The following is a 20,298-nucleotide window of genomic DNA, read 5'->3' as shown; positions in this document are numbered from 1 at the left end:
GAGAATATTTTTTTGCAGTGAGACCTGAAGTTAACATTTTATTATTCATTCAACAAATTTTTATTGCAGATCTACTCTGTGCCAAAGATATTGTTAGGTGCCAGGCTTTTCATTTGTTGCTTATATTTTCATGAGTGATGATCATTAAACTGCTTAGCAAATAAAGGGACTAAAGTTTGTGATGAGAATGTGAAGGAAGTACACAAGGTGACATGACAGGAAGGAGGGGCCGATGGACTGCAAGTAGACTGCTCAGGGAGGCCCTTTGTGAAGCCAGATTTGTGGATGAGATGAAAGATCACTCGAGTAGGGGGAATAGAGGTCTGAGGAGGGAAACAATCGGTCAATGAAGCAGGAGCTTGGCAGGCAGGTGGGGGAGGGACAGGGATGTGAGGAGGGAGCCAGGGAGGGTGGGCACACAGAGCCTATGTAGGCCACTGAGAGGCATTGGGTTTTTCTGGGAGAACTGGGGAACCCCTGAAGAATTTTGAATTAGGATGGGTAGTATGAGACCCACCCATTTCTCTTTCAAAGAACTCTTATTAAAAAAAAAAAAAGACTTTATTTTTTCAGAGCAGTTTTAGGTTCACAGCAAAGTTGAAGGTGCACATTTCTTATATGCCCATGCCCCTACACATGCAAGGCCTCCTCCAGTGTCAACATTAGAACATTTGTTACAATTGATGAACCTACATTGACACATCATAATCAGCCAGAGTCCATCATTTACTTTAGGGCTCACTTTTGGTCGTGTACGTTGTGTGGGTTTGAACAAATGTATAATGACATGTGTCTGTCATTATGGTGTCAGTATTTTCACTGCCCTAAAAATCTGTGCTTTTGTTTATTCTGTTTATTCATCCCTTCCCCTCCCCCCGCAACCCCTATCAGCCATTGATCTTCTACTGTCTCCATAGTTTTGCCTTTTCCAGAGTGTTACATTGTTGGAATAATACATGATGTAGCCATTTCAGATTGGCTTCTTTCGCTTAGTAATATGCATTTAAGGTTCCTCTCTCTCTTTTCATGGTTTAATAGCCTGTGTCTTTTTAATGCTGAATAACATTCCAACGTCTGAATGTATTTATACATTCACCTACTAAAGGACATCTTAGTTGCTTACAAGTTTTGACAATTATGAATAAAGCTGATATAAATATCTGGGTGAAGATTTGTATGTGAACATACATTTTCAACTCCTTTGGATAAATACCAAGGAATGTAATTGCTGGATGATATAATAAGATTATGTTTAGTTTAGTTGTTTTGTTTTGTTTTTTTAAAGTAGGTTCTGTGTCCAGTATGGGGCTTGAACTCACAACCCCAAAATCAAGAGTTGCATGCTCTACAGACTGTGCCAGCTAGGTACCCCAGGTTATGTTTAGTTTTGTAAAAGAACAAACAAAACACCAAATTGTCTTCCAAAGTGACTGTATCATTTCATATTCCCACCAGCAATGAATGAGAGTCAGTTTTGGGGATTTTGGTGTTGCCAGTGTTGGTGTTGTCAGTGTTCGGGATTTTGGCTATTCTAATAGGCATGTATCTCATTTTAATTTGCATTTACCTGATGACATGATATAGAACACGTTTTCATATGCTTATTTGCCATCTGTATATCTTCTCTGGCTAGGTGTCTACTAGATCTTTGGCCCATTTTTTAATTGGGTTGTTTCTTATTGTTGAGTTAGAAGAGTTCTTTGTATATTTTGGGTAACAGCTCTTTGTCAGATGTGTCTTTTGCAAATATTTTCTCCCAGTCTGGCTTGTCTTCTCATTCCCTTGAGATTGTCTTTTGCAGAGCTTTTTAGTTTTAATGAAGTCTAGCTTATCAATTATTTCTTTCATGGATCATGCCTTTGGTGTTGTATCTAAAATGTCATCACCATACTCAAAGTCATCCATGTTTTCTCTTTTGTTGTCTTTTTTTTTTAAGATTCTATTTATTTGAGAGTGAGAGTGAGAGAGCGAGTGAGAGAGCACAAGCAGGGGGAACGGCAGAGGGAAAGGGAGAAGTAGGCTCCCCACTGAGCAGGGAGTCTGACACAGGACTCAATCCTAGGACCCCAGGATCATGACCGAAGGCAGACACTTAACTGACTGAGCCACCCATGTGCCCCTCTCCCATGTTTACTTGTAGGAGTTTTATAGTTTTGTGTTTTACATTTAAGCCTATGATCCATTTTGAGTTAATTTTTGTGAAGGGTGTAAAGTCTGTGTCTAGATTCCTTTTTTTTTTTTGCATGTGGATGTCCAGTTGTTCCAGCACCATTTGTTGAAAAGACTGTCCCTGCTCCATTTATTGCCTTTGCTCCTTTGTCAGGGATCAGTTAACTATATTTGTGTGAGTCTATTTCTGGGTTCTCTATTTTGTTCTGTTGATTTATTTGTCCTTTTGCCAATACCACACTGTCTTGATTACTGTAGCTTTAGAATATGTTTGGCAGTTGGGTAGTATCAGTCCTCCAGCTTTGTTCTTCTCCTTCAATATTGTGTTGGCTATTCTGGTTCTTTGACTCTCTATAAAACTTTAAAATAGTTTTGTTGATATCCACAAAATAATTTGCCTGAAATTTTGATTGTGATTGCGTTGAATGTGTAGAGCAAATTGGGAAGAATTAACATCTGGACGATAGGGAATCTTCCTGTCTATGAACAAGGGGTGTCTTTCCATTTATTTAGTTCTCTGATTTTGTTCATGAGAGTTTTGTAGTTCTCTTCATATTGATCTTACACATATTTTGTTAGATTTATATATATATATGTATTTCAATTTGGGGAATGCTAATGTAAATGGAATTGTGTTGTTAATTTCAAATTCCATATGTTCATAGCTGCTATATAGGAAAGCAGTTGGCTTTTGTATGTTAAGTTGTATTGTAACCTTGCTATAATTGCTTATTACTGTCAGAAGTTTTTTGTTGATTCTTTCAGACTTTCCACATAGATGATCATGTTATTTGCAAACAAAGACAGTTTTATTTCTTCCTTCCTAAAATATATACTCTTTATTTCTTTTTCTTGTCTTATTGCATTAGCTGGAACTTGCAGTATGATGTTGAAAAGGAGAGGTGATGTGGGGAGGTCCTTCACTTGCACCTGATCTTCCTGGGGAAGGTTTAAGTGTCTCACCAATAAGTATGATGTTAGCTATTGCTTTTTGTAGATATTCCTTGTCAGATTGAGGAAATTCCTCTCTATTCCTAGTTTATGGAAGTTTTTAGAATAAATGGGTGTTAGACAACTGTTCTTTTTTATAAAAGTTTGAGATATAGTTTACATACCATATAATTTACCCATTTTAAGTGTAAATTCAATGGTTTTTAGTATATCATAGAGATATGTAACCATCAATACAATCAATTTTAGAACTTTGTCATCAGTCTTAAACCCCATACCATTTAGCAGTAACCCTCAACCCCACTCCCATCTTCTAGCCATAGGCAGTCACTGATTTACTTTCTGTTTGTATAGGTTTGCTTTTTCTTAGCATTTCATATAAATGGAATCAATATGTGGTTTGTGTGTCTGGCGTCTTTCACTTAGCATGTTTTCAAGGTTCATTATGTCGTAACATGTATCAGAACTTCATTCCTTTTTATTGTTGATTAACATTCCATTGTATGGTTAAACTGTTATTTTGTTTTGATGGACGATTTGATGAACAAGTGATGGACAGTACTTTTTACCTTTAATATTATTACCTTCATAATATTTTTGTGTAGACGTATGTTTGCATTTCTCCTGGATATACACCTAGGAGTACAGTTGCTGGGTCACGTGGTAACTCTATGTTTAACTGCTAGACTTTTTCATAGTGGCTGCATCATCATTTTATTTTCTACCAGCAGTGTATGAGGATTTCAGTTTCTTTACATTCTTGTTAATACATATCTGTGTTGTTTTTTTTTATTATAGCGGTCTTAGTATTTAAAGTGATAGCTCATTGTGGTTTTGTTTTGCATTTCCCTGATGATTAATGATGGTGAGCATCTTTACTGTGTTTATTGGCCATTTTTATGTCTTTTTTGGAGAAATGTCTATTCAGATCCTTTGTTTTTTTATTATTGTTTTTTTATTATTGAGGTTTAAGAGTTCTTTATATATTCTGGGTACAAATGCTTTATCAGATATGTGATTAACAAATATTTTTCCCAACTCTGTGAGTTGTCTTTTCAGTGTCTTGGTGGTGTTTTTTGGAGCACAGAAGTTTTTAATTTTGATGAAGTCACAGAATTCTTTCTGTGTGTGTGAGCACAGATTCTATAGGTCGCGTGTGGAAGCAGGAGAGCAGTCATTGGAAGAATGTTGAGGAGCTTCAGGTGAGATGTGTGATGGCTTCATCTTGGGCATGGCCACAGAGATGGTGAGAAGGGGCCAGGTGAGAGGTAGGTTAGGAGATATATCAAATGGAATGAGGTGAGGGGTTGTTGTAAGGGTGAAGGAGAGGGAGAAGTCAGGGATGAATGCTAGGATTTTAGCTCGAAAAATTGACTCAAAATTTGATTATACTGCCCATTATCTGCCACAGAAATATGATAATTTTTAATCCCTGCTGGGACCTGGCAAGTGAGGGAGGGATCCTTATACATTTTTGAAGTTGATAGTATTATCATTAATTGTGCAAAGAGATGATTCCAGGGACTCTGACCTTCCATATTATCCATTAATACCTCCTAAGCCACCACAGATAAACATGTAATCCGAGTTAGAATAATGTGCCTCCCTGCAAGTGACTTTCAAGGTAAATCCTTGGCCCTCTTCTTGCCAGACTGCAATCTCAAATACCCTCCTGTATGGAGATTATGGAGCTATCAGTGAATAGTATCAAATCAAGTGAATTAATTTTTAAGATATAAATGTCATAATTTGACAAAGCTACTTTGCGGAAAATGACTTTTAAAGGAGGAAATATTACCAGCTGACATTTGTGAAGTGCTTAGTATTTCCACTTGCTTCCTAGGAGATCTTGTCTGCTAAAGCAGAAATTAAGACATTTTGGTTGGGAAAATTTGGGGTTATGTATACTGTGTGTCCTCTGCAGTTTTTCTATAGAGTCATTAAAACTCATGTTCTAGGGGAATATTGAATGACATGGCAAGTGCTTGTGATTTATTAAGTGTGTGTCTGCACACGAGTGTGTGGCTATTTGTATATATAGCATATCTCTACAAAGGGATTAAGAGTGGCATTTGTTTAGTTCTTTGTAATTTTCTGTATTCCAGTTTTTTGACAGTGAACATTTATAACTGTTGTAAAAGAAGATTTCTTTTTAAAAACATTATGTAAATTATGGCTTATCAATGTGTTCGCATGCACAGACCCACTAAGGAAACAAAGCCTTTCCTGCTCCTGTGCTGCCCTTATACTTGAAGACGGAAGGAAGATTGTTGAAATGGGAGTACTTTCCTCATCTATAAAATGGAGATAACAGTGGTCCCAACCTCCTAGGATTTTTTGTGAGCATTTCACGAGTTAGTGTGCTAAGGGTAGTTTTGTGATGTAACATCATTAGCTATTACCATTACTGCTGCTGTTGTTACTGTTTTGGTGTTCTTGTCCCATGTCCTTAAATGACCTACCTCCTTTCCCACGGTGTCTGTCAGCAACTGTTCTCACTTGAGTTTGCCTAAAAGTCATTTCGTTTTCATTTGATTCCTGCACCACGCAGGCCATGCCCGCCTTTCTGGAGTACTGGCGTAGACCAAAGATTGCTCTTGCTCTTTAAAAGTTACAAGTTTATGAGCTGTGCTGCCGTATGCACAGAACCAGCATTCACCATGCAGATGCCTTTCGCACTAGGCATGTAAAGCTATGGGAGCTTGGGCAAATTTCTGAATCTCCCAGAGCTTCAGCCTCTGCTACAAGAGGGTGTGTTAGTGAGTTTTCTTCTCCCTCATATCGAGGGATATGATTCTTCTTATTACCTTTAGGAGAGCTCTCATGAATTACCCTGTTTGCTTCACTGTATTGACTGTTGTGATTATCAAACAAAACAGGAGTCTAAAAACACTTGGAACACTGGATATGCCATTATAGATCCAGCATTGAATTGGGGTCATATTGGAGAAAAGATGATATTTTGCTGGTTTTCATTCTTGTCACTCATTCCTTCCTTGCAAATTTTCCTTTCATATAACTCATTTATCTATTCAGTAAATACTTACTGAGTGCCTGTGATATGCCTGATCCTTTCCTAGGTGCTGGGGGCTACAGGGGTGAACAAAGCAAATGTGGGTCCTATTCCTGTGGGCCTTACAGACCAGTGATAATAGCAGGGGTCAATCAGAGATCCCCTGTCAACAGCAAAGAAAAAGGATATGTGAGAAGGTAAAGCAGGGAGGGGGGGAGTAGAGAGTGCTCAGTGGTAGTGGTGGGAAGCCCACATAGGCGGTGGGCAGGTGGGACCTTGTGGCGAAGGGGACATTTTAGCAGAGACCTACATGCTGAGAAGAAGCAAAATCTGAGGGACATTTGGAGAAAGAGCATTCCAGGTAGAAGGAACAGCCAACACAAGGGCCTGTGGGTGAGAATGAGTTGGGTGGGAGTTTTATCATAAGAGAACTTGGAAGTTGGTCAACTCTATAGAAGTATAAAACACACAGCTCCAACAGACCACAAATCCAGCATCCCAACAAGTGTTTACTAGAAGGGCTTCAAAGTCTCCATGGAACTGAAGGAGTAGAATACCCCTCCAGCTCTAATCAGGAACAGAGCACCCACCCGTAGCTGCTGCTTGTCTGTCAACTGTGACTATGGGATTGGAAAGGCCCAGGACCTGGAGGGAGAAGACCTAGATTCAGGTTTGGCTGTGCGGTCTTGGGCAAGTCTTGTGGCCCTTGGGTCCTTAGTACCTTCCTTTCAAAGTTGGGGATGACACCACTGATCTTATAGGTAGGGTAAGGATTAAACGAGTGACCGAGCACATCATAAATTACAACGTGCTGTGTGAGGACTGAGTACCTTTATTGAGGGAAGCTTTGAATTCAGAGTGCTAAGAGGTATTGGTCTCACTGTGGAACACTTGCGTAACAGGCTCTGGGCATCAGGCGGCTGCTGGCATCCAGCTGGGGGACATGTTTCTCTGCTGTCTCAACCCAGTGAGTGTGTTGGTTCATTGTTCTCCTGGTACAGTGTCTTTAATGTTTCTCTTTTCCACATTCCCTCCTTCCTAGTGGGCTTCATAGTTCAGGATGTTTCCAGTGAAGCCTTTCTACCTTGCTCCCTCCCTCTTCTCATCAGGACCCACAGATAGCACTAATCACATGTGGTTTTATGTATCTTCACTGTTTCTTTTGCCTGCCTGGCTAGATCATAAACTACTTGAGAATAAGAACTGTGTTTAATTTTCTTTCCATTCCTCCATAGTACTTAGCATGATGTAAATTACAGGGGCCAGTACCTATTGACGTGCCCCTTGAATTAAAATGCTTGAAGTGATCTTAATGAAACTGGTTTACTTTCTCCATTCAGTTAAGGTCCACCTATAATTTTTACCCACCTGCAAGTTCCTTGATCCCAATGTTAAACATGACTTCTCTTTTTTCGATGACTAGACATCGAAAGAATTATAATGCCTTGTTCTTTAGCCCCCAGGCTTCCCCAGATGCCAAGTAAACATTCCTTTTCCTGCCTGAAGATCATCTGTGAAAACCTTGGCCATGGCATCGATGTCAGAGCCTGTTACGTTCAGAGAGTTCTGCCCCTTGTACTATCTCCTCAATGCCATTCCCGCAAAGGTCCAGAAGGGTTTCCGCTCGATCGTGGTCTACCTCACCGCTCTCGATACCAACGGGGACTACATCGCGGTGGGCAGCAGCATCGGCATGCTCTACCTGTACTGCAGGCACTTCAACCAGATGAAGAAGTACAACTTCGAGGTGAGTCTTGCCTTTCTTTACTCCTCAGCATGCAGGCATCATGGCTAGCATTTGACATGCTCGTGTGTTCTAGGGTGGGATGATTTACTTCTGATTTGGCCTTAGTATCTCACCCAAACAGTACTTTAAAACCATCTTTAATTGAAGTGGAATATAACTAAAATTATTTTTTTTAACTTTTTTCCCCTGCCTCCAAAAATCTAGCATCACTTTAAAAGAAAACATTTTAGTGTTTAACATGTAATAGAAAACTTTGGAAGTAGGTATTTTCTTTTACATATTTTGTTTCTCAAAGTACCTTGACTGACTCAGTTAAATCTCTAGTTTTTCTGCTGAAATTATTATTTAAAAAAAGATGAGTATCAATATCGACTGGCTGCTAGAACAGGTGCGTCTTAAATAAGATCATTCTGGCGAGCACTGCCATTGGGATCCCAGCTAACCTCTGTTCCCTGTTGCTTGACTTCAGGCCTGCCATGTTCTGTGTATTATAGATGCTGGTAGGCACCAAGTATTGACGGAGCATCATTGAGTTCACCCACTTAGTCAATATCTGTGGTTTATTGAGTTCATGGCTTTTGTGAGAAACTTGAAGGTGACTGAACTGTGGCTCCTCCCTCATGGCCTTGTGGGGCTCTGCTCTGTCTGTGGTTAGTAGGCTTTTATGGACAAGGCTTTTGTGTTTAAGTGAAATGCTTACAAACATCTGTATTTTAATAAATATTCAACTTAATTAAAGTTTTAATTTAAAAAGTTAGTTTTTCTTGGGGCACCTGGGTGGCTCAGTCAGTTAAGTGTCCGACTCTTGACTTTGGCTCAGGTCACCATCCCAGGGCTGTGAGATCGAGCCCCCACATAGGGCTCCATGCTGGGCGTGGAGACTGCTTAAGATTCTCTCTCTCCCTCTCCTTCTGCCCTCCATACTACTTGCGCTTGTGCATGCACTCTCTCTCTATTTCTGTCTCTCTTAAAAAAAGTTTTTCTTAAGCCTTTATACTCAATTTAAAATAACAGAAATGGCTAGCATGCATATAGCACTAACTATATGCCAGGGATTATTTTAAACCTTTACATATATTAACTCATTTCATTCTTGCAAAAACTCTGTGAGCCAGGTATTATTTTATCATACTCATTTTACCAGGGAGACAACTCAAGCATGGAGAATTAAGTAACTTACCCAAGTCAGGCATTCAGTAAGTGGTAGCACCATTGTCTGAACTTGGGTACATTGCCTCTAGAGTTTATATTAATGTTCTTGTATAAAAACTATTGCTATTTCTTTTTTGGTTATTAGCTCATGCATTTGACTGATTAAATTCTCCAAACATTTAAGACCATTTCATAGTTAATCTTTGAAAATATAGTTATGAATTAATATATCTGAAACTTCTCAAATACTACAAATAGTTAGCAAGGACGGCTTATGAATCTGTCAGCAAACCCATAACAGTATAAACCAAAGAAAGCCCTGCCCAGATACATCATAATTGTTAAAAACAAAGAAAAATATTAAAAGCAGCCACAAAAAAATGACACATTACTTGTAGGAAACAATGATTTGAATGATTGAAGATTTCTCCTCAGCACAGAGGCTAGAAGATAGTGGTATAACATTTTTAAAGTACTGAAAGAAAAGACTTGTCAATGTAGAATTCTTTACCTAGTGAAAATATCTATCAGGAAAGAACGTGAAATAAAAATGTTCTCAGCTGAAAGAAAACTAAGGGGATTTGTTATGAGGAGGTCTGCTCCAAAATAATTGTGTCAGGAAGTTCTTTAGACAAAAGGGAAATGATACCAGAAGGAGACTTGGAACGTTAGTAATGAAGGAAGCATAATAGTAAATATCTGGGTAAATAGGATAGGCTGTTTCTCTCCTCTTGAGTTCTTTAAAGTAATTTGATAGCAAAAACTACAGCATTGTTTGTAATATAAGAGGGGAGAGTAAGGGAACTATATAGTGATAAGTTTTCTGCATTCTACCTGAAGAGGTAAAATATTGAGTCTAAATAAATTTTGAAAAGTTAAATACATAAAATTGTAATCCCTAGAGCAACCACTAAAAATCCCTATACAACATGGTATAGTAAAAATTGCTGTAAACAAAAGAGAATTTTTTTAAATGTTCAAACAGCTCACAGGAAAACAAGAAAGGGGAAACAGAAGAAGGAAAAACAGAAGGAACGGATGGAAAATGATAGACCTAATTAAAACACATCAATAATTAGATTAAATGGAAATGATCTGTAAATATCAGTTAAAAGAAATTACTGGAATAGAGAAAAAAATCATGAACAAACTATATGTTTTCCATAAGAAAATTCAAACTTCATGATATAGGTAGGTATAAATTAAAGGATGGAAAAAGAGGTGTCATGTAAATGCTAATTATAAGAAAGTTGGAGTGGCTATATTAATGTCAAAGTATTTTGAGCAAAGAAATAACTAAGGATAAAGAGAGCCATCATGTAATGGTAAAAGGGCCAGTTAGCCAAGAAGACACAGCAGTCTTCAGTGTGTGCATCTTAACAACAGAGCTCCGCGGTATACGAAGCAAAACTGTCATAACTGAAAGGAGAAATAGAGAAATCGACGATTCTAGTTGGAGACTTCAGCAGTCCTCTTTCAGCAGTAGAAGGGGTTGACAGAAAATCAACAAGGATATAGAAGAGCTGAGTGGTGTCATCAGCCAACACTGTCTGATTGACTTTTACAGAATGTTCCACCCGACAGCCACTGAGGATGAGCTCTAAGTGAACGTGGAACACTCGCTGAGACCATATTCTGGGTCATCAAACACATCTCAACAAGTTCAAATTAGAGCAGACTTTTCAGGTTTTCTCTGTTTTACCTTGTAATCTCACTTTTTATGAAGTGCAACTTACATGAAGTATACAAGTCTCAAATATACAACTTGATGAATTAGTGTATGTATACACCTGTGTATACAGCGGTTAAGCATCTGCCTTCGGCTCAGGGCATGATCCCGGCGTTATGGGATCGAGCCCCACATCAGGCTCCTCCGCTGGGAGCCTGCTTTTTCCTCTCCCACTCCCCGTTTGTGTTCTCTCTCTCACTGGCTGTCTCTCTCTCTGTCAAATAAATAAATAAAATCTTGAAAGAAAGAAAGGAAAAAAGAAAAGAAAAGGAAAGGAAAGAAAGATCTAGAGGAGTACCCCTGCGTATCCACTGATGATTCTCTCACAAGTATGGGGGCTGAGAATAGGATAAGGTAAGGGAGGGAGTATGAAGAAGTATCTTTTTGTTTTCTTTAAATACTGTGGAATTATTAGAATTTTTTGTTAAGAATGTTTTCATTTATTACTTGTATAAACACAACAGCACAAAGATCTGTTTTGAGCTTTGGCTGTCAGTCATTAGCTACATGATCTTAGAGATGGATTAACTAAGTTATTCTTGTCATTTTTGTCTTCAGAGCTGGCTGGGTCTTAAAATAATTTGGTACAATTGCCATGTTTTTTAGACAAAGAAATGGTAAGATAGCTGCTTACCTAACCATTAGGCTCACTTCCTGTGAGAGAAGGCAGGGCTGCCCCAAAGTCTGATTTAGGAGATGATAGAAATCAGAGTCAGGGTCTCTGGAGTTTCCAAGTGAGAATTGAGAGATGTAGTAGCTAGGTTCATTTAGGGGAAATCTAAGATTTTATGGGAAGGTAAATAAAAATGATAGTTAGTTTACCCTATAATAAACCCATGTATGGCATGGATGAAAGATCATGTTTTTAAATGAAGTTATGTTTCTAAAGAAGAAAGCAGACCTTAAATGTGCTAAATACAGCCTGTCATGTGTTTTCAAGAATAATGCTTTTGGAAACCTTTTTTTTCTGTACAAGTTAGTGGGAGAGGGCAGATGGAGACCTGAAAAGTTCTTCTAGCTCGTGCCAAAAGCACTAAGGAAATGTGAGGAGCTAATAACAAGTATAAAAATGTTATAAGCTTGTGAAATGCATGATGTGACATACATAATAGACCAGAAAGATAACTTGCTCTGAGCTGCTCATTTTGTTTTGAAAGTAATTGCATGATCTTTCTTCTTAGCATTCAGCAAGTTGTGGAAATTTCGTGGATTTGCCCTCAGAACCTTTGCACTAACTACAGCAATGCTAGTTCTCATGTCCGCAGCTTATCCACACTTGCTGTCTCTGTGAAGTCATTCAAGAAGTCTCCAGTGCTTACCCTGTACTAGACCCGTTTTAGGTACTGGAGAGGCAATGCAGATGATGGTAGGCAGGGCCCCTGCGCTCAGGGAGCTTAGAGTCTAATGGGGAGCCAGAAAAATGAGGCGATAGCAGCACACAGACAAACAAGAAGGGAGAAGCCTGAGGAGAAAACAAACCGGGGGCGGGGGGTGAGGAGTGCCCGCAGGAGTGGTTGCAGTTTTAAATAGGAAGTTCAGGGAAGGGCTCACTGAGCAGGTAACAACTGAGACTGAAGACAGTGAGCAGCACCCGTGCTGGAAACATCTGGGGTAGAGTGCTCCGGGTGGGAGGAGGGAGCAGCCTGCGTATGGGAACGTGTCTGCAGTGTTTTCCAGTTAGAAAGCTCACATTTCGGAATGGTATGAATGTTTCCTTGACTTTTACCTGGTGTGTTTTTTAAAGTGTTGCAGAAATGAGAGTTTTTGTCTCACCACATCAGCCAATAGTGCATTTACCTTCTGGCTTTCCTTGTCATTCCCTGTGGAAGTCACGCTTAGGCCGTTGATTAGGATCCCGTGATCTAAATTCTGGCATGTCCGTAGCGTTACAGTATAGGGTTTCACTGGTGTACTTCTCAGCACGGATTGCTTCCATTGATTGGCTAATGGTAATTTAAAATTGTATTTGCAATTGTAATGAGTCAAAAAGAGTGAAGATAGTAGTGGAAAAAGAAAAGATGGGAGAAGTTGCACTATCAGGTTAGCAAGACTTATAAACCTTCAGTAATTAAGCTGAATGTGGTTATTAGCGCAAGAATAGGTAAGGAGGTCAGTGGAACAGAATAAAGAAGCCGGAAAATCCACATATACGTAACTCATAAACGCTTGAGTTTTTGCGAAGGTGATATTACAGAGTTTTTTAGTAAATGGTGTGGGACATTTAGATATGAGTATTTGGGGGAAAAGTGAAATGTGATTCCTATCTCACTTCATATGCTTCTTTTGTCTTAGTGCTTTAACTGCAGTGCACCATGGTCTCAGCTGCTGAGACTTAGCTGGCTAATTGTTTCCTTTATAGGTAATCTGCCCCTATCTCTTCCTAAGATCTTCTCTGGTGGTAGAGTCCCAGGCCCTAGGGACTTCCTTCAAGTCCACTAGATGTTCCCTACTCCAGTTTGTCCTATGGAGTAAAGGAAATTATTCCAGAAAAGCAATGTTTTTGCTTAACTTTAGATCATTAAACAGTTACATAATTATTTAAACTTTAAACTGTGGTTCTTTGTTAGTAAAAGAAGGATAAAAGTGAAACAATTCTTAGGAATTTAATGAATTCATGTCTTACTTGAGTCTTTTTAAATATTTCTGAGTATTTCAGATCTATTAGCTATTTCATGCTAGCAGTTCTGACTAAAGGTTAAGCTGTGGCATATCAAAAGAAGCTCATAAAGAAGGCTTTGTCAGACTTCACAGTTCCCATGAGCTTACTCACAAAGAACACTTCCCCTTCATGCAGTTTTGTCTTGTGTATAAAGGGAAAACAGCCTAACAGGGAGCCCAAGGAGGCTGGCTGAATGCTGTCCAATTGCTAAAGTGTTTGTCCAGAAAATCATTACTGGCGTCTTTCAAATCAATCTTTTTTTCCTTAAATTTTTTTATGATTGGATTTCCATTTGAGGAGATTAAATTGCCACAGGGCAACAAGAAGTGCTCCCTAGCAGCTTGGAAGTGAGGGAAATGTTAGAGCTAAACACACAATAGATGAGATCCGAGATGGGCAGTCTCCTTAAAGAAACAGAAGAGCGGACCCCAGACCAGAATGAGACTGAATTGTCCCCATATCAAAAGGAAAGAGGATGTGACCAAAGGAAGAGAGTGTATGGTCTGCTGTGCAACTTGGGAAAAATCGGGCTGAATTACCTAGACAGCCGGGGGTGTCCCTTTGAGAGCTGTGTTCTCTTTGGTGTGGCTGGCCCTCACGCTTACAGTTGCATGATCAGAAATGGCTCCACGCTAGCCACACACCTTTTCACTGAAACTTGCTGCCCACATACATCAGCCAGTGGGGGAAAACTGTACAGGTCATACCTGCAGGAGCATTCTGATTTGTTTGATCATTAATTCATTGTAAAATGATGAATTGGCTTTTTGACTTTAACTTCTTGTGCATTAGGTGGTCACAAGACACCCTCCCTGGGCACTAGACATGGTACTGGGACACTGAAAAAATGGAGTTTCTGGGTCAGGAAGGTTGAGGGCCAGACCGTTCTCATGATGATTCTCCAATTTGAATCTGTGTGTTTGGCACGTCTGTGCACCGTAGTGCATTGAGGACACATGTACATGGGGTAAAGCTGTGAAAGGCAAGGGAATAATGAATCCCAATTTCAGCATAGTGGTTTTGGTAGCATGAGGGTCTGCAGTCAGGGAGAAGGGTACAGAGGGCTTTGAAGGTGCTCTTGCTGTTCCCTTTCCAAGCGACATGGGGACTCCATGGGCATGCATTTTATAACAGTCTAAGCTGTTGTATGTAGTCTTGTATATATGAACATATTACATCATTTTAAAAATGAAAACAAGAGAATATCCTGCCATGAGGCACTTGGTATTCAGCCAACTGGCATGGCGACGGCACTGATCTTGCCTGCCCCTCCCACCCCATGCGCCTGTCAGAGCTGACCATGTCCTGCCTGTGACCTGCCTGTATGTGTGTGTCGATGCCAGCAGTGCTTGGCTCCTGGATTTGTTGATGGATCTTTTCCTTTTCCTGGACCCTGAGAGCCTCTGAAAGTAGCACCCTCATTTGTGTCCGCCACGACAAGCTCAGTGAGGCCCTCGGTAGACCCTGAACTGTTCAGTCTTCCTCTGCGTCTCATTTTAAACTAGCAATGCTTTTTTTAAATAGGCTACTCGATGTTATTAAGGCCTACCTCTGTTTGCAGACTTAGAAGAAAAACAGTGCTAGATCAGTATTTTAATGAAGCTAGTGTGGTAAAAAAAAAAAATCCCATTTTTATTTTTATTTTTTTTAAGATTTTATTTATTTATTTGACAGAGAGAGACAGCCAGCGAGAGAGGGAACACAGGCAGGGGGAGTGGGAGAGGAAGAAGTAGGCTTCCAGCGGAGCAGGGAGCCTGATGTGGGGCTGGATCCCAGGACCCTGGGATCACGCCCTGAGCCGAAGGCAGATGCTTAATGACTGAGCCACCCAGGCACCCGAAAAAATCCAATTTTTAAATAATGTCTCATATGAAGGATTGACATTATGAAACCCGCTAAGGAAGGTTAATGGTGGCTTTGCACCGTGAGTGTTCTAAGAGAGGTTTTGTGTATCCTGATTCAGTCATAAAAAATAAACCTCAAGTATTTCATCACCTTAAAGAGAATAGAATTGTTATATATGTCTTTTTATTCTATATGGCGCTTGGCAATATCCTAATCCCAAGGCTCTCTCTTCCTGTGGGGGGTGTAACTGATGAACACTGAACCCACCACCCTTCCCACTGGCTCTTCCTGGCCAGTGACTGGGCGCAGCTGGGACACAAGGCACACTTGTTCCTGTGAAACTGGTGATCCTCTGACAAGTGACTTTGGCTTGGGGTGTTCCTGTCAGCTTGGCCACAACTTTCTTAAACTGCACTGCAGCTGAAGATTAGCCTTTGCAACCGTGCTTCCTTCCCTTTCTCCATCTCGGGTTGCAGACCTGCCCTGTGACCTGACAGTTCTCCCTGCCTCTTCCAGCTGTTTCCCCCTTTCTCTCACAGGTGTTTCCCCAAGCAAATTCCTTGAATGTCTACTTCCACCATCACGTCCTGCTCTTTGGTGGACACAAACTAATGCAACAGCATAGTTCAGTCTCCCAGGACTCCTCTAGCCTACTTCTGTTGGTCACTGTAAGAAGAGGGTTGAATTCTCAAACAGAAATTGTACATTTGTTTTTCTCATCTCAGTTCTGTCCGTTTCTACTTCATATATTTTTTTAATTGTGGCGAATTATACAGAATGTAAAATTTGCCATTTTTCCTTTTTTAAGTGTACAGTTCAGTTGTATTAAATATTAATTTAGGTTGCTGTGTTGTTTCATGATGGTGATGATGATGATGATGATGATGATGATGATTTTTAGAGAGAGGAAGAGGGAGTGAGAAAATCCCAAGCAGGCTCCATACCCAGTATGGAGCCCAACTCAGGGCTTAATCTCACGACTCTGAGATCATAACCTGAGCCAAAATCAAGAGTCAGATGCTTAACTGACTCAGCCACCAGGTGCCCCCCTCACCTTTTTTTTAGAGAGGAGAGAGAGAGAGAGAGAGAGAGAGAGAGAGAGAGAGTGTTTCATGCATTTTAAAGCTCTACTATTTAGGTACCTATACATTTAGGATTGTTATGTCTTATTGAATAGATCCTTTTATCACTATAAAATGTCTCTTTTTATCTCTGGTAATATTCTTTCTCTACTTTGATGTTAATAGCCTCTCCTGCTTTCTTACAATCAGAGTTTGCATGATATATCTTTTTCCATTCTTACCTTTAGTTTATCTGTGCCTTTATATCTTAATATATATCTAAATATCTTGAAGATAACATAAGGTCAGATCTTTTTTGTAGTTTGACAATCTACCCTTTTTTTTTTTTTTTAAGTAAGCTCTACACCCAGTGTGGGGCTTGAACTCATGACCCCAAGATCAAGAGTTGAATGCTCCATCAACTGAGCCAGCCAGGCACCCTGACAGTCTCTACCTTCTATTATACCAAATTTAGGCCGTTTATATTGAATGTAATTATTGATATGGTTGGGTTTAAGTCACAGTTCCTCAGCCTGACACTATTGACATTTTGGTCAGGTGGTGCTGTCCTGTGTATTGTAGGGTGTTGAACAGCACCCCTGCTTTCTGCCTACTAGACAGCAATAGTATCAGCCAAGTTGCAACAACCTCCAGACATTGTCAAATGTCCCATGGCAGGGTGGGGAACAAAATTGTCCCCAGTTGAGAACCATTGTTAAGTCTACCATCTTGGTAATTGTTTTCTGCTTATCCCACCTATTCTTTATCTTGTGGTTTTTTTTTCCTTTTCCTACCTTCTTTCGGACTAATTATTTTTTCATATTTCTATTTTATGTCCCCTATGGGTTATTAGGCTCTGTTTTATTTTTCAGTAGTTTTTCTAGGATTTATAATATTTGTCCGTCTACACTCAAGTAATATTGTATCACTTTACAAATGATTTAAGAACTATACAACAGTTTTTTTTCCTTTCAGATTTTTTGTTCCTGGCATACAGAAATACAACTGATTTATGTGAATTTCACTTATATCCTGTTTTATAGATTTCTTGGGGTTTTCTACATAGGTAATCACTTCTACCTGTGGAAGAAGTGTTTTACTTCATCGTTTGTGAAGTGTACACCTTTCAGTGTTTTACTTGATTTACGGCGCTGGCTAGAACCTCCAGGATAATGTCCACAGTGAGAACAGATGTCTTTGCCTCAGTGTGTCCACTCATTAGCTTTAGATTCCTCATAGATGCTTTTTATTTCTACTTATTTCTATTTCTAGTTTTCTGAGAGTTTTTATCATGAATGAGTATTGAAGTTTGTCAAATACTTTTTCTGAATCTGTTGAGATAACATGATTTTCTTCTTCTTTATTCTGTTAATATGGCATATGTATCGAGTTTGATTATTAATGCAACTGTGCATTACTTCTGTAAACCCCACTCTGTTGTCATGTAGTATCCTTTTTAAAAATCTTGCTGTATGCATCTCAATAATATTTTATTATGGTCTGAGGGGTATTGGTCTGTAGTTTTATTATGATGTCTGTCTGGTCTTTCTCATCATACATGTAAGTGTCTTGTACTCTTGATTTTTTTGTTTGTCTGAATGTCTCTATGTCTCTAAGTTGTTTAGACAGGCATATATTCAAAACTAACAGTTTTTCTCTCTTAGCATTTTAAAGATGATCTTCCATTGTTTCCTGGACTCCATTGTTTCTGTTGAGAAGTTTTGTTCTGTTAAAGATTTTATCTTTAAGTAATCTCTACACCCGGGTTAGGGCTCGAACTCACAACCCCAAGATCAAGAGTTGCACACTTATTTACTGAGCCATCCAGGTGCCCTGAGAAGTTTGGTTGTTTGTTTGCTTATGTGTCAGAGAGAGAAAGAGACAGAGCACAAGCAAGGGGAGTGGCAGGCAGAGGGAGAAGCAGGCTCCCCGCTGAGCAAGGAGCCCAATGTGGGACTCGATCCCAGGACCCTGGGATCATGACCTGAGCCGAAGGTAGACGCCTAACGGACCAAGCCACCCAGGCATCCCAAAAGATTGGTTTTTAATAATGACTCATATATGGTCATTTGCCTTTTTGTCTGACATATTAATATCATCTCATGGTCTTTGAGGTTTTACTGTTTCAGTACACAGTGTGTTTAGTGTATTTCTTCCCATTAATCTTCTTCAAGGCTTGTGCTCCTGAGGACACGGGTCTTTCATCAATTCTGGGCACCTTCCAGCCCTTATCTCTGAAGACGTTGCCTCCTATTTATCCCCTTTTCTTCTGGTGTCCCAATTAGATGTAGGTTGGACCTTCGTATCTGTCTTCCAGGACTCTGCTCTTTCATATTTTTTATCTTTTCCTCTTTCTTGCACAGATCTGTCATCTAGCTCAATATTTTTCTTTCAGCTGTGACTAATCTTCTGTTTAATCACTACTAAGGTTTTAAATTCTTTTGATTTTTTTCATTTCTGGTAGTAGCTTACTATTATGTTTTAATTTCCTTTTATATTTTTTTTAAATTTTAAGCATATTTTATGTTCTGGGTCTCTTCAATCTAAATGTAGTGCTTGGGTGGGGGCAAAGTGTTGTTCAATTCTATTATTGCTTTTTTTAGTTGATTGTTCTTCATGAGGCTTTTTTCCCTATGGTAGTTTCTAATTAGGAACTCTGTGGCTGGTCCCAGTATGTGTGAGTGCTCAGGGACTTGGGTCAAGCCTGTGTCCCACAGATGGGATTTATACTCATTCTGTCAGGCCCCTTGGACTGCTGCTAACATAGAAGCACTTCAGACCGACTGCCTGACATAGAGCCCCTTTGGAGTGGAAAGGGAAAATAAATTCAAACTCTGATGCTAAACAGGGCACGGCAGATTCTTGAGGAACATTCTTCTTTTTTATTCATTCCAGTCAGTGTCTGAGAGAAGACAGAGTTCCTTGTCAGCTCCATTTGCCAGCAAATTGATTTTTCCATAGTTTACACTTTCACTGAGGGTTAGATTTTCAGGGGTTCTTCAGGAGCTTTTGCAGGGCATATCAATTCCAGCTCCCCACTCATCTGGCCTGAAGCCTCATCCTCATTAGCCCTGCTCAGCTCGGGAAACCAAGGGTCTTGGTGTTGGCGACATAGTCCTGGGGTGGCCTGTAGCTTCAGGGTTTGACAGTATTTTGACAACATTCTTTTTGGGTTTGGCCCCCATAGATTTTTACTTTCTAGAGATCAGCTATGCATTTTTAAAAGGATATTTTGTGGGGGTCCTGGGTGGCTCACTTGGTTAAGCGTCTGACTTTTGGCTTTGGCTCAAGTGATAATCTTGGGGTTGCGGGGTTAAGCCGCTCGGGCTCCATGCTCAGCACAGCGTCTGCTTGAGATTCTCTCTCTCCCTCTCCCCTTTCCTCCCACTCACTCATTCATGTGCGCACACACACACATTCTCTCTCTCTCTCTCAAATATATAAATCTTTTTTTCAAAATAAGGTTATTTTATATATCTTACTCAGCATTTCTGGGTGTTTGGAGGGGAATGTTTTCCAGAATAGGTAGACTTACACTGTAGGCAGTTGAAGCCTCATGTTTTGCTTCTATCAGAAGCTGAGTATTGATAATCTGATTCTTGGGATGTTTGGTTCTTAAGTCAAGAACCATAACATTTATTAATGATTATATTAAATAACATTAACTCAAAATGTTGGTTTATTAAAAAGCTTGTGTACAAGCATAGCACACAGATATTCAGGTTTTCAGCTTATCTGAGTGATGATTTTTATTTTGAAGCCATTCATTCAGAAAAATTACACAGCCATTTTGAATTTGTCTTACAACATGGCAAGACCTCCAATAAAGGATTTTGATTCCTGATGTGGTAGCAGTTTTTATAATTACGAATTCCCAGGATGCTGTTCTCTTCAACATCCTGCTGCCATGTCAAGACCACCTGTGTCTAAAACATGTTCTGTCACTGTCTTCCCTCAGAGCGGCACCAGTGG

At 39.7% G+C, this 20,298-nt stretch overlaps 1 protein-coding gene across 1 annotated transcript in view; it reads left to right on the top strand.

Moving 5' to 3' along the window:
• TECPR2 (tectonin beta-propeller repeat containing 2) overlaps positions 1-20,298 on the top strand; it is a 98,901-nt gene that overhangs the window by 3,301 nt on the left and 75,302 nt on the right. The window contains exon 2 of the mRNA XM_026515263.4: positions 7,590-7,880. Within this exon, the coding sequence (XP_026371048.1) occupies positions 7,662-7,880 (219 nt within the window). The 5' untranslated portion in view covers positions 7,590-7,661. The remainder of the gene's footprint in view (positions 1-7,589; positions 7,881-20,298) is intronic.

Source organism: Ursus arctos, unplaced genomic scaffold (genome assembly GCF_023065955.2).
Source record: "Ursus arctos isolate Adak ecotype North America unplaced genomic scaffold, UrsArc2.0 scaffold_25, whole genome shotgun sequence".
Classification (NCBI taxonomy): domain Eukaryota; kingdom Metazoa; phylum Chordata; class Mammalia; order Carnivora; family Ursidae; genus Ursus; species Ursus arctos.
Note: the sequence above shows the minus strand (reverse complement) of the source record. Positions and strands in the feature narration are given on the sequence as shown.